Source organism: Scyliorhinus torazame, chromosome 10 (genome assembly GCF_047496885.1).
Source record: "Scyliorhinus torazame isolate Kashiwa2021f chromosome 10, sScyTor2.1, whole genome shotgun sequence".
NCBI lineage: Eukaryota > Metazoa > Chordata > Chondrichthyes > Carcharhiniformes > Scyliorhinidae > Scyliorhinus > Scyliorhinus torazame.
The window spans coordinates 60,989,550-61,003,547 of record NC_092716.1 but is presented as its reverse complement, the minus strand read 5'-3'; the positions used below and the strand labels follow the sequence as shown (position 1 = coordinate 61,003,547).

The 13,998-nt window shown below is 41.7% G+C and overlaps 1 protein-coding gene across 2 annotated transcripts in view; it reads right to left on the bottom strand.

The window, feature by feature from the left end:
• The window catches only part of gpt2 (glutamic pyruvate transaminase (alanine aminotransferase) 2), a 96,043-nt gene that overhangs the window by 25,659 nt on the left and 56,386 nt on the right, over positions 1-13,998 (bottom strand). Inside the window, exon 11 of one of the 2 annotated variants that reach the window (XM_072518182.1) lies at positions 7,534-8,623. The exons of the other annotated variant lie outside the window; for it this stretch is intronic. Coding sequence (XP_072374283.1) covers positions 8,533-8,623 — 91 coding nt within the window. The 3' untranslated portion in view covers positions 7,534-8,532. Of the gene's footprint in view, positions 1-7,533; positions 8,624-13,998 lie in introns of those variants that run through there. 2 annotated transcript variants of the gene reach the window in all.

The window sequence follows — 13,998 nt, the reverse complement described above, 5'->3', positions numbered from 1 at the left end:
GAGTGGATCACGCTACTCCGTCCCGCCAGGACCCCCCGCCCCACCGGGTAGGGGAGAATCCTGCCCGCGGAGTGTTCTGCCTGTGGAGGCAGGCACTCTCGCCACATTCACAAAGCATCTAAATGAGCACTTAAATCGGCAAGGCATAGTAGGCTGTGAACCAAGTGCTGGTAAATGGGATTAGTATAGATTGGTATTTGATATTCGACTTCGACATGGTGGGCCGAAGGGCCTATTTCTGTGCTGCACGCCTTTGTTCTTACCACTAAATGAATCTTTGAATTCTTTCATCAGAATTACTGAAGAGCCTCCGATTCTTTCTATTTTTAATGCTCTCACCTATCAAAAGTACTTTGTTTAACCCTTTCAAATTGAATAGAAGTCTGTTTTCTTATGTTTCAAACTTCTGTCTGCTCAATATAGCTTTCTTCACTGTATCATACCACCCAGACCTTTTCTCTGACAAAGATGCATAAATTTCACTATCCCTACCTACAAGTTTATGCTAAAAGCAGCGACTAAATATTTTGAAACCGTTTAATTTATCTCGCTATTTTCCTCAAGTTAGTTAAAAAATGCCGCTATATCCTTTTCATCAAATTTTGGAAGTGCCTAGGAGGGTGAATGCACTGATATCGTAGTTTGTTTGGGCGGATAAAGCCCCGCGGGTTAAGAAATCGCTTCTGGAGCGGGATTGATGGGGGACAGGTTAGCTCTTCCAATCTTGATTAATTATTATTGGACGGTGAATATAGCCATGGTTAGGAAGTGGGTAGTGGGGGAGGGGTCGGTATGGGAGCAGATGGAGGCAGCTTCATGTGAGGACTCAAGTTTGGGGGCACTGTTGACGGCGCCTCTACCTTTCTCGCCCACCAGGTACTCCACAAGCCTGGTAGTGGTGGCGGCAGCATCTGAGGCACCTATCTGCGGGAAACACAGGTTTACTCCGCGGGGGGAGGGGGGGGGCTGGAAGGGGGGCTTTGGGGGTGGCAACGGGCGGGGATTGAACGGTTTGGGGATCTATTAATTAGGGGCAGCTTCTCAAACTTGGTGGAGGAATTTGAGTTGCCCGCCAGGAATGGGTTCCAGTATTTGCAGGTGAGGGATTTTGTCAGGAAGCAGGTACCGTCTTTCCCCACCTTCAGCCCCAGGGGCTGCCGGACAAGGTAGTGTCAAAACCAGGGGTGGGGGAGGGTAAAGTGTCGGAAAGTTATAAAGTGATGGATTGGGAGGGAGCCCCGATAGGGTTAGGGGTAGTGAAGCGCAAGTGGGAGGAAGAATAGGAAAGGGAGGTGGAGGCTGTATTGTAGGAGGTTTTTAGGAGTGTGAACACATCCTGTGTGTGCTAGGCTTAGCCGTATTCAGTTTAAGGTGGTCCACAGGGCACATATGACTGTGACCAGGATGTACAAGTTTTTTAAGGGGTGGAGGGTAGGTTTGGGTGGTCCACGAGTGGGCCCGCGAATCATGTCCACATATTTTGGCCCTGTCTGAAACTTGGGGGATTCTGGCGGGGGTTCGCCGACATTATGTCAGAGGTCTTGAGGGTGAAGGTGGTCCCAAGTCCAGAGGTGCTGAACTTTGGAGTGTCAGAAGACCCAGGAGTCCAGGGGTCGAGAGAGGCAAATGTCCTCGCCTTTGCCTCCCTGGTAGCCCAGAGGCGGATCTTATTGGAATGGTGGGAATTGGGACCACCAAAACCGGCGGTTTGGGTGAGACACCTAGCAGAGTTCCTCAGGCTGGAGGAGATAAAGTTTGCCTTGAGAGATGGCAGCCGTTCTTCGACTTCTTTGAAAATAGATGTCAGCAGTGGGGGGGGGGGGGGGGGGGGGGTAAAAAAAGTGGGGTGTTAAGATATATATTTGTTTTGATTGTTTGCTTGCCTTTTTTATGGGTGTGTTATATAACACACACATACACACGCACTACATATATATTATGTGTATATATATATATATATATATTAAAAATGCTGTAATATTTTTCAACAAAAACAACAAGATTTTGGAAGTGCCTGTACGCATCTAAATATCTCCCCACCAGGTTCATGTCAAGAACTAACTTCTCCCTCAACCTGCTCTGATGTCTTCCATCACTTTAAGTTCAAATGCTCTCCTTTGCTCCTTTTCCCTTTATGCCATTGCTAACTTCTCCATTCCCAATTCTCTTTGAAAAGCTCCCTTGCCCTTTCTTTTTGCTTTTCCTGCAATTCAAATTTCTTCACTTCCTTTTTATCCCCTTTGTCTCCAATTCAATTTTCTTAATTTCTATTTCTTTATCTTTTCCTTCATTTCTAATTGTTCCCTGAATTTTAGCTGATTAAATGTCCTAATTTTTCAAAGATCCGTATCTATTTGACAACTTTTGCATATTTAAGTACTTTGTTATTCTTTCAAAAAGTTGCCCTTGACTGAATGTTGCAGGCTGGCACATTCTAAGGTCCAGGACCCCATGCAGTGACACACAAAAGCTTAGAGCACCTACCACAGAGGCACAATGGGCAAATGTCATTGTCTAAGGCCTCCATAGTACACCAAGGGGATGGAAATTGTATCAAACCCTTCATGCTGCACACCTGATAAGGAATGCACAGAGTATTACAATAGAATTGAGACACCTCAGAGTGGCACATGCTATATGGAGAAAAGTTGAATTTTATTGTACTTGATATAATTTCTAAGTCAATGTTTTGTAATGTACTTCTGGTTTTCGAATAAAGTGATTCTTCAAGGACAAGGCTAGCCAAATGTACTTCGGGTGTGTGGATGCCTGCAATCTCCCTAAATGCAGGACACAACTGCAAAATGTGGCATTCATAATTACAAACCAAACAATAGAGTGTAACTATCCACATATCTTCTTATGCAGCTTTTGCAGTACATCATCTTTTCCAAATACGTCTTTCTTTGCTTAACTGCGTACACTTTAAAAAAATATATCAACTGCAACTGGAGAACCATCAACTCAGTGAAACAAGCCCTTCGTTCTGCCTGACATTTGCTGATCTTCCAGTTGTCTATGATACAATATTGCAGATGGGCACATTCCCAAGGTCCAGGATAATGTGCTAAGGGATACACTGAAACTCAGGGCACCTGTTGCAACCAAAGTATGCAACATTATAATGCACCAAGGGACTGGACACGGTGTAAACCCATTCAGGCAGTATTGTTTAATTTGAAATGAATACTGTAAATTTAATCTGTAATTCTAAGTTTAGGGAAGAACTTCAACATGTCACATTCTGTATGGAAAGAAACTGCTTTGTTTTGCAATTTACGTAACATTAAATGTGAACTGATGTAACGTTACAAATTTTATAGAGAATATTTTTGGGGGTGGGGGGGGGGGGGATCAAAGGCTCAACCGTTACCTTTCCTGGCACTTTGCACCACACCATCAGTATCTGGTAGCTACTTTGTTTCATCAGGTAGGTTACTATGCTCAGTTAATAATACAATCCAACATTATGTATCCTCTCTTGTTCTCTGGAATTCCTGTTGTTTTGATCTAACATGGATATAATAGTTTTAATGGATTGCTCACTTTCCTTAGAGAGCTCATCAAAATTTTAACTACTTTTCTGGTGCAGTATACAACAATCTTTGTTATCAAGTCAAAACAGCTTGCTGGGAATTCTGGACATGAATGCCCCGAATCCTGAACCCAATACATTAAAAATATGCAGGCTCAGATTTTTAAAAACCCTTCAGTGAAAATATTGAAATATGATGAACTTTTCATTGATTTCTTTAGTTACTAGAATGAATCCTATATCTCGATAGATTGCTGACTTGAAGTGGTACAGCATCACATCAGATCTCATTTTAGGTTTTAAACTATTCAGCAAATATATTCAATAGAAAAATGAACAATTGAAAAGATTAAGTAGAATTTCTACAGTAAATAGTTAACACTGATTGTGGGAAGCTCTAAAAAAACAATCTAAATTGTTCTAATTCTAATGGCTTACAGCTACATAATATTTGCCCAAACACACGTTTTGGATTTTAATGATAAAATATTAAATAACTGGCATGGAGACAAGATTTTCTCTCTCTCTTGTACACCCCCCAAGAAGTGCATGATTTCTCTTTCAAGTTTTTCAGACAACCATAGAATCTTACAACATTTATAAAGGGTTAAACATGAAAACAAATCATGACTAGCTGGATCTTTGTTTAGACTTATGACAAACAAATTGGAATTAATCTCTACTAAGCTAAAACAAGGCAGACTGGTTTCATTTTGTCAAAATTATAGTAGTTCTATATTCATTTGTTCATCCACCTATTTAAAAAAACATTCTCATTTGTTAGTTAAGAGGTGGAAATGAGATCTGATATATTAAAATGCCGTTACAATTCTATTTTTTTTGTCCAAATTTCTGCCACCAGTCCTGTTCTTGCTAACCTACATTGGCTCACCGGTCAAGCTACATCTCGATTTTAACAGTCTCATCATTGTTTTACAAATTCTAATCTCCTCCTGCCCCCAAACCCTACAAGATATGTGCTCATCTAATGCTGGCCTCTTGAGCATCCAGGATTCTAATCACCCTCCCATTAGTGGCTTTGCATCAATCTTCACTGTGGAAGACATTGCAAATATCCCCAAGGTACTAGATGGACAGATTTCAAATAACATGGTAGAACTTACAAACATCTCAATCACAAGGGATAGAGTAAAGAGAACTCAAGGGGCTACAGGTGGACAAGTCACCAGGACCCAATGAACTGGGTATTAATGGAAATGGCTGCAGAAATAGTGGACCCGTTAGTTGAAATTTACCATAACTCGCTAAATTCCAGGAGGGTACTGGGAGATTGAAAAATAGCCAATGTGACTCCCTTGTTCAAAAGGGGAGAAATACAGAAGACAGGGAGCTATAGGCCAGTTAATTTAACATCTATTATTCACAAAATGGAGTCAATAATCATAAAGGAAATATCTATAATCATAAAGGAAATAGCTAATCATTTAGGAAAGCTAGTAAACATGGTTTATGAAAGGTAAATCATGTTTGACAAATTTGCTAGAATTCTTTGAGGATATATCAGGGAGAGTAGATAGAGGGGAACTTGTAGATGTAATGTATTTATTTTTCCAAAAGACATTTGACAATGTGCCGCATAAAATGATACGAAAATAGGTGGAAGGGCATGTTGTGATGAGGATATTGTGATTCTGCAATGGGATATAGATAGGTTGGATGACTGGGCGAAAACCAAGCAAATAGATTTTAATGTGGGGAAGTATGAAGTCACTTTGGTAGGAGGAATCAAAAAGCAGATGATCTAAATGGAGAAAGACTGCAAAAAGGATATAGTAGCATTGGAGGCAGTCCAAAGGAGATTTACCAGCTAATTCCTGGGATGAGAGGGTTGTCCTATCAAGAGAGACTAATTAGTCTGGGTCTGTATTCCTTTGAATTTAGAAGAGTGAAGGGTGACCTTATTCACGCATACAAGATCCTGAGGGGGCTTGACAGGGTAGATGGTAAGATGTTTTCACTAGTAGGAGAGTCTCAATCAAGGGACCATAGCTCCAAGATAAAGGGTTAATCATTTAAAACTGAGGTGCAGAAATATTTCTTCTCGCAGAAGATGGTGAACCTCTGGAATTCTTTGCCCGGAGGGCAGTGGAGGCTGGATCATTAGAAGAATTTAAAGTGGAAGTGGATAAATATTTGATAGCTCAGGAGGGCTAAGGAGAAATGGCACAGGTAAGGAGTAGAGGTTGGCATAGGTCATATTGAATGGCGGAGAAGGTTTAACGGGTCCAGTGGCCTATTCCTGCTTCTATTTCTTGTGTTCCTGGGCGGGATTCTCCGACCCCCCCGCTGGGTTGGAGAATCGCCGGGGGCTGGCGTGAATCCCGCCCCCGCCGGTTGCCGAATTCTCCGGCACCGGCGATTCGGCGGGGACGGGAATCGCGCCCCCCCCCCCCCCCCCCCGGCGATTCTCCGGCCCAGATGCGCCGAAGTCCCGCTGCTGGAATGCCTGTCCCGCCGGCGTGGATTAAACCACCTCTCTTACCGGCGGGACAAGGCGGGCTCCAGGGTGGGGGCGCAGGGTGATCTGGCCCCGGGGGGGTGCCCCCACAGTGGCCTGGCCTGCGATCGGGGCTCACCGATCCGCGGGCGGGCCTGTGCCGTGGGGGCACACTTTTCCTTCCGTCTTCGCCATGGTCTCCACCATGGCGGAAGAGACCCCCTCCACTGCGCATGCGTGGGGATGCTATGAGCGGCCGCTGACGCTCCCGCGCTTGCGCCGCCCGGCAATGTCATTTCCACGCCGCCTGGCGGGGCACCAAAGGCCTTTTCTGCCAGCTGGCGGGGTGGAAATCAGTCCGCTGCGGACCTAGCCCCTCAAGGTTAGGGCTCGGCCGCTCAAGATGCGGAGGACTCCGCACCTTTGGGGCGGCGTGATGCCGGACTGATTTGCGCCATTTTTGGCACCGGTCGGCGGACATTGCGCCGATTACGGAGAATTCCGCCCCTCGTATTCAGTTGCATAGGTCTTAAGCACTGGAACTCCCTCTCCACATCTCTTTGCATCCTTACCTGGTTTTCTTCCTTAAAATCCACCTCTTTGGCTAAGCTTTTGGTTATCTGATCCAAGAACTCTGGTCATATTTTATTTATAATGCTTCTGTGAAGTCCCTTGGGATGTTTTATTATGTAAATTGCACTGTCTCAATACAAGTTGGGGTGGTTGTTTTTCCAAAGATGCTGGAGAGGATGCAAGAAACCAGAGGCTAGATCCAGTAGCTAAACCTATTTATAGAAAGGTGCTCTGTTTTTTTTTTTCCCTTGGCATTCTATTAAACATTCACCTATCCTTTAAATTCTGAACTGTTTCATCCCTGTTGCAGTCACATAGCTCAGCAAGGCTTAGGATCGTATCAAGAGTTTGATGTCCAGCACTATTCATTGTGTTTGTGAATTTGGGGGAACCATTGCACACACAAATTGTTTATTGCACCTTGTTAACTGAAAAGAATCTTGAAAAGCAGCTGGGTAGCAAGGTGACACAGTGGTTAGCACTGCTGCCTCACAGATCCGGGGTCAATTCTGGTCTTGGGTGACGTGTGTGGAGTTTGCACTTTCACCCCGTGCATGCGTGAGCCTCCTCCGGGTGTTCCGGTTTCCTCCCACAGTTCAAAATCGTGGAAGTTAGCCATGCTAAATTGCTCCTTCATGTGGCCGAGTGAGTAGGCCTAGATAGGGTGCAGATACGATGCGATGGGCAGAATGGCTTCCTTCAACACTGTAGGAATTCTGTGCACTCATCCATCAGTCCATAATAAGTAACACTGATAGGGATATTTTGAGACAAAATTGGAATTTTTGGGTATTCACAGTTTCTCCAGGTCCACTGCAAGTTCCAGGGTTGCAGCTGTACGTAATCGTGGCACACAATTAGAAAGGATGACTGCAGAAAGTCAATTGAGATGGAGGAGGGATGCCTGCAGAGCAGAACTCACTTAGAAAGGGACATAGCTACATAATTACTCTCTTTTGAAAACCAATTAAACTTAAACAACGAAAAAGGCAATTTATTGCAAGAGTTATTTCCTGTTCAAATATTAACATTAATATAGACAAGCTGAAAACATTTTCCTAAAAAGAGAGTCATAAGAAAATCCCATTCTCCTAAAGACAGTCTTGCAGATGAGTTATTTCTTGTCCCCTTTCACCCCCATCCCCAAGCCAATATTATTTTTTTTACTTCTGAATGAATGCATCACTTGGAAGCCCTTGAATAGAAAACAAATTCAAAATTATACAAGTTACAAAGACAGTTGTAATATTTGTCCTCCCAACTTCACAAAATAAAACCATGACCATCTATTGTTCATTGGAAAAAAATCACCGTTAGATGTGAATTATTGTAAAAATCTATTAACTTGGCAATGTTACAAGTTAGTGTTTGATAAAGTCGCTAACTGACAAAGATAGACTTATTAGCTTTTAGCCTGCTGAAAATTCATCTGCATACACAGCAGGAACTTTACTTTGTTTGCAGACATGGTCTTGCTACGCAAGTGTTATAAAGCTGTTCATTAGTCCGTTTAATGCTAGTCTTCCACAAAGGGTGGAAACGGAGGCAAAAGAAGGCACAACCTCAAAGATTGTAGCTTGAAACCAGAGCTTATATCTGGCAATTTGAGATTAGAGGCTTGAACCTAGAAAAATATTTTATAATCATACAGTTTGTTACTAGAAATAATGATTTTTTTTTTTTAAACCTATAAAAGGCTTCTTGGAAGTGCACAAAACCAATCTTTCCGACAAATACTATTTCAATGTAAACAGAGTACTATCAAAAATGCAGTACATAAGTGGTATCACAATACCGAACTGGCAAATATCTGCAGCAATTGTGAGCTGCAGGCCAGTAGTTTTACCATTTCACTTCAGTGAACATTAACTTGACGTGCGGAAAGGACTTGGGGGGGGAAGAGAGGGAATGAGGTTAATTGAACATCCACCATGTGGTTTTCTCTGGTGAATAACATTAACCGTGTTCATGCATGTTTCTGAAGAAACTTAGTGTGGAACTCCTTAATATTCTGCAACAGCACTTTCAGCTTCTCAACAGGAAGAAGAATGGTCATTCTGCAGGGGAAAAACAAAAAGCTACCAGTACTGAGTTTTGAGGAAATAAACTTGGACAATTTGATCAAATTCTGTTTTTCACACCCTTTTAATTCCCCCCCCCCACTACTTCTTTAGAACAAATACCTCTAAAAATAATTTAGTCTAACAAGTATAAACAGCAGAAATGTAATTATCAGTGAAGTTTTTCACAAAGTCTCAGTTGTAGTTCAGGGAGAAATTAAAAAGCATAATGTCAAAATAACAATGTCAGACAGGAAATAAATATTCTTTTAAAACTTGTAGGATGCAGGGTTAAAATAAAACAGTTGCGCAATATGTTGGAAACAATCAAAGCAATGCTCCATTGAGTGGTGGAATGAGGCTTTGAGCCAGCAATCTTCATATTAATTCCCTATTGCAGCCATGCTGTTATGGACTTTATTTCAGGGAAAGAAAAGCCAGCAGTGTCTAGTGCACTAGGCCATTTTGCTGTTGCATGTAGAGTGAACCAGTGGAAATAATCTTTCAATATTTTAGTAGAGGAATAAACATGGTCAGTCTTAATTTGATGGTGGGGAAACATTTAGATCCAATATCCCAGGACAAATTTAATTGGCATTTGGAAAAGTATGGGCTAATAGTCAAATGTCAACATGGATGGGAGAAAAACAAATTCCTTTTGGCCAACTTGATCGTGTTCTTTGAAGTAATGGACAGGGTTAATAAGGATAATGCAGTTGGTATGTATCTAAGCTTTCAAAAAATGCTCGACAAAATATTGCATTTGGGTTTTAGTTTTGTTAAAGGATTGTATGGAAACAAAATTGGCTAACGGACTAAAAGCAGACAGTAACAGTTATTTTTCAGACTAAAGGGGTGTGTGCAGTGGTGCCCCAGGAGTCAGTGTTGGGATCACTGTTCTTTTTGATATACATCAATGGCCTAGACTTGGATAATTCAAACTTCATCAATGACAAAACTCAAGTTATAAACAGTAGAGTTTAGTAACTGACTTCAGAAGGACATGGACTGGTGAAATGGGTAAACCTGAAATTTCATGTAGAGAAATGTGAAGTGATTCGGATGGAATGAGGAGAAGCAATATAAACTAAATGTTATGGTTTAGTGTGGATGCAAGAACAGAAATCTGGAGTTGTATATTCAAAAGCCTTTGAAGGTGGCAGGAGTAGAAAAGGCTGCTTGAAAAACATGAGAGCTCTTTGGCTTTATAAAAGGAAGCAGGAATACAAAGCAAGGGAGTTACTCAAAACCTTTATCAAACACTGGTTGGGGTCAAGCTGGAGTATCGTGATCATTTCAGAGCAACACACTTTGGGAAGGATGTCAAGGCCTTGGAAAGATTGCAGAGGAAATTTATTGGAATGGTACCAGGGAGGAAAAACTTCAGTTACATGGACAGACTGGAGTTGTTCTGAGATTGGACAAGGTTAAGAAAGAATTGATAACAAAAGGTGAGAAAAGAAAAAACGTGAAAGACTGATAAGAGTAAATAAGGAGAAACTGTTTCTTGTGGCAGAAGGGTCAGAGAATACAGATTTAAGGTCATTGGCAAAGAATCAGAGGTGACATGATGAGATTGCATGATGATATTTGATCTGAATTGTACTGTCTGAAAAGATGATGGAAGCAAACTGAATAAGTTTGGAAAAAGAATTGGATAAGTAATTGAAGGAGAAATATTTGCTAGGCTATGTACATCGACCCAAATTGTAAAACACTTGCAAAAACAGATACAACGTGTTATGTTATGTGTTGTGGCCATGGTAATGATGCACACAGAACATCTAGTTCTTTGACTAGTAAGATAGTTTTTAACAAAATGAACATGTGGAAAGATAACAAACTATAATACAAATGGCAATGAATAATTGAATTCTCCTGGAACTACTTCTAATGCGACTGTCCTCTAGTACGACTTATAACCAACTGCCAGCTCTGTGGAGTCACATGGTGAATCTCTGTTCCCACCTGCTGGTCGGAGGTCATATATCTAACTATATGCATAACTGTGCATATGACCACACAATGGACTGAATAGCCTTTTGAGGTCTATCCAGTAAATAACAGAGTTGCAACCACTGCTAAATTGGGATGGCGTTAGAACAAATCTAGCTGTTCAAATTTGGGCATTCATGAAGAGTTGTGAGCCATCAGCAAAAGTTTATTCCACCAGTCTATAATTTCACGGCAAAGCATATCTCTGACTTCACCATCAAACCAAGCAACTAATGAGAGTTAAATTAGTATAGAAAAGCATGCCAAGAGTAGAACCAGGTGCATCCAAATTGAAGTGCCAAACTGATAAAGTTACAACATAGGACTACATGTTTGCTAAGTAATAGAACCTTACTGCTCAGACAGAGGCCATTTGGCCCAGCACATCTCTGCTGTTTGAAAGCTGTCCAATTTAATCACACATCCCAGCGTTTTCTCCACAACCCTGCAAATTAGTCCTCTTCAATTACATACTTGATTTTTAAAAAATTCTTATGGAGTCCGATACTACCAATCCTTCGGGTTGTACGTTTCAGATGTTAACATGATGTTGAATAAATTTATCATTTTTCCTCTAGTTCTTATGCCAATTGTGTTAAATGAATGACCTCTGATTACGGAGCCATTTGTCAGAGGTAACAGTTTCTCCCACTCGATTGATCTAACCTCTCAGTTTTTAATACATCTATTAGACCTCCCTTATTCTTCTTTGCCCCAAGGAAAACAATCCCAACTTTTTTATATTAGTGCACGCTATCATCCCTGATATAATTTTGGAAAGTCTCCCTGAATTGACTCCAGGACTTCACATCCTTCCTAAAGCACAATACCCAGAATTGTAAACAATGCTGCACCTTGAGGCCTAACCAGAGATTTGTACCAGTTTGGCATGACTTACTTTTGTATTCAATGCCCCAGTTTACAAATCCAACTATCCCATCTGCTTTCTTACACATCCTATCAATTTGCCTTACCATCTTCAGACAATGTGAATATACATACCCAGATTCCGCTGTACGTGCCCCTTTCAATACAGCACTATTTAGATTATACGGCCTCATGTTGTTTCTCCCAGAGTACATCCTTTTCCACCAATCCACATTAAATTACATCTGACATCCACCTGCCCATTTCAGCAGTGTACAATGTCCTCTTGAAGTCTGTTGCTATTCTCCTCATTAAAAAAAAAAAACTTGGCAACATGGAAAATATTGCCAACTTCAAAATTATATTCCCTATACACAGGTTCAGAACGTTTGCAGGAAAAGCAATGGTTGAAATACCAAGCACCAGGAGACCCCACTGCAAAGCATTCTCCAATCAGAAAACCATTTGTTCATCATGACTGCCGCCTAATTTCAAACCAAAGTTCCAATTGTCCCTTTAATGCTGTGTTTACTTTGAAAATAAATCAGTTTGAAGTACTCTTGAAAATCCACATACCTAATGAACTACCTTCATCTACCCTCTCAGATACTTGATGAAATAATGTTTAGATTAGCCAGACATGGTAAAGCATATGGGTAGCCAGCGTGTATTTGTCAAAGGTAAACCAAGAAATAATTAATTTTGCCGGACTTTCAGTCATATAAAGGATGTGCTGAGAAGTTGCACATCCTCCCGCAAACCTGCAAAATAGGCACTTTTCACCTGCAAAACACCAAAAAAACTGAACAATTCAGCCCCATGACTTGAGCAGAACAGGGGGGGGGAAGGATGCCGGACAAAAGCCAATCCAGGGGTCGAACAGAAACCAGGAGTGGGAAGAGCCTGGATCAGCAAAGAACAGAAAAGCCTTGGGATATACCAAAGGTTACTACGGGAAGCGAGGGAGGAGATTGCTGCGCCGTTGGCAATGGTCTTTGCGTCCTCACTCTCCAATGGAGTAGTACCGGATGATTGGAGGGAGGCGAATGTTGTTCCCGTATTTAAGAAAGGGAATAGGGAAATCCCTGGGAATTACAGACCCATCAGTCTTAGGTCTGTGGTGAGCAAAATATTGGAAAGGATTCCGAGAGATAGGATTTATGATTATTTAGAAAAACATAGTTTGATTAAAGATAGTCAGCATGGCTTTGTGAGGGGCAGGTGATGCCTCACAAGCCTCATTGAATTCTTTGAGGATGTGACGAGACACATTGATGAAGGTCGGGCAGTGGATGTGGTGTATATGGATTTCAGTAAGGCATTTGCTAAGGTTCCCCATAGTAGGCTCATTCAGGAAGTTAGGGGGCATGGGATACAGGGAAATTTGGCTGTCTGGATACAGAATTGGCTGGCCGAAAGAAGACAGCGAGTGGTAGTGGATTGGAAGTATTCCGCCTGGAGGTCGGTGACCAGTGGTGTCCTGCAAGGATCTGTTCTGTGACCTCTGCTCTTTGTGGTTTTTATAAATGACTTGTATGAGGAAGTGAAAGGGTGGGTTAGTAAGTTTGCCGATGACACGAAGGTTGGTGGAGTTGTAGATAGTGTTGAGAATTGTTGCAGGTTACAACAGGACATAGAGCTGGGCTGAGAAGTGGCAGATGGAGTTCAACCTTGATAAATGTGAAGTGATTCATTTTGGAAGGTCGAATTTGAATGCTGAACGGGTTAAAGACGGGATTTTTGGAAGTGTGGAGGAACATAGGGATCTTGGGATCCACGTACACAGATCTCTCAAAGTTGCCATCCAGGTTGATAGGGTTGTTAAGAAGGCATGTGGTGTGTTGGCTTTCATTAACAGGGGGATTGAGTTTAAGAGCCGCAAGGTTTTGCTGCAGCTTTATAAAACTCTAGTTAGACCACTGTTATGGGCGAGGCGTTTTCAGAACCCCAAAATGTATCATGGAGTTCAACCAGACTCTCCCTTTAATAGATTTGTTGCTTTTCCGAGCACGCGGCTTTTCCCTAGGTGTGGGATTACAATTATGGACACGTGGGTTTTTAAACATAAAACACTGTTTATTCCATGAACTCAACCAATTTCTTCAATAAATATTGGATCTCTTAACACCCCTTACTTCAAAGATAACTCAGAAAATATTGCAACAGTAAATAATTCCTTCAAACTTCCAAGAAACTTAACACCTTTAAACAGTATCACATCAGGTTAAAGGTTTTACTATTATGAGTTTAAAATCACCCAAATGATCCAGAGATGATCTTTTATGGCAGACATCACAGCAAATCCAGCTAACTGCAAAACACAGACACTCACAAGCTCTTTTCAAACTAACTGCAGCTCTCTGGAAACACAGACACACACCAGCTCTTTTCTAAAACGGAAACTAAAAACCTGCAAAATGGCTGACCTGACCTCAGCCCCACCCACTCTCTGACACCACTGTTTCTGAAAGGTACATTGCTTAAACATCCTGTCTTAAAAGTACTCTCAC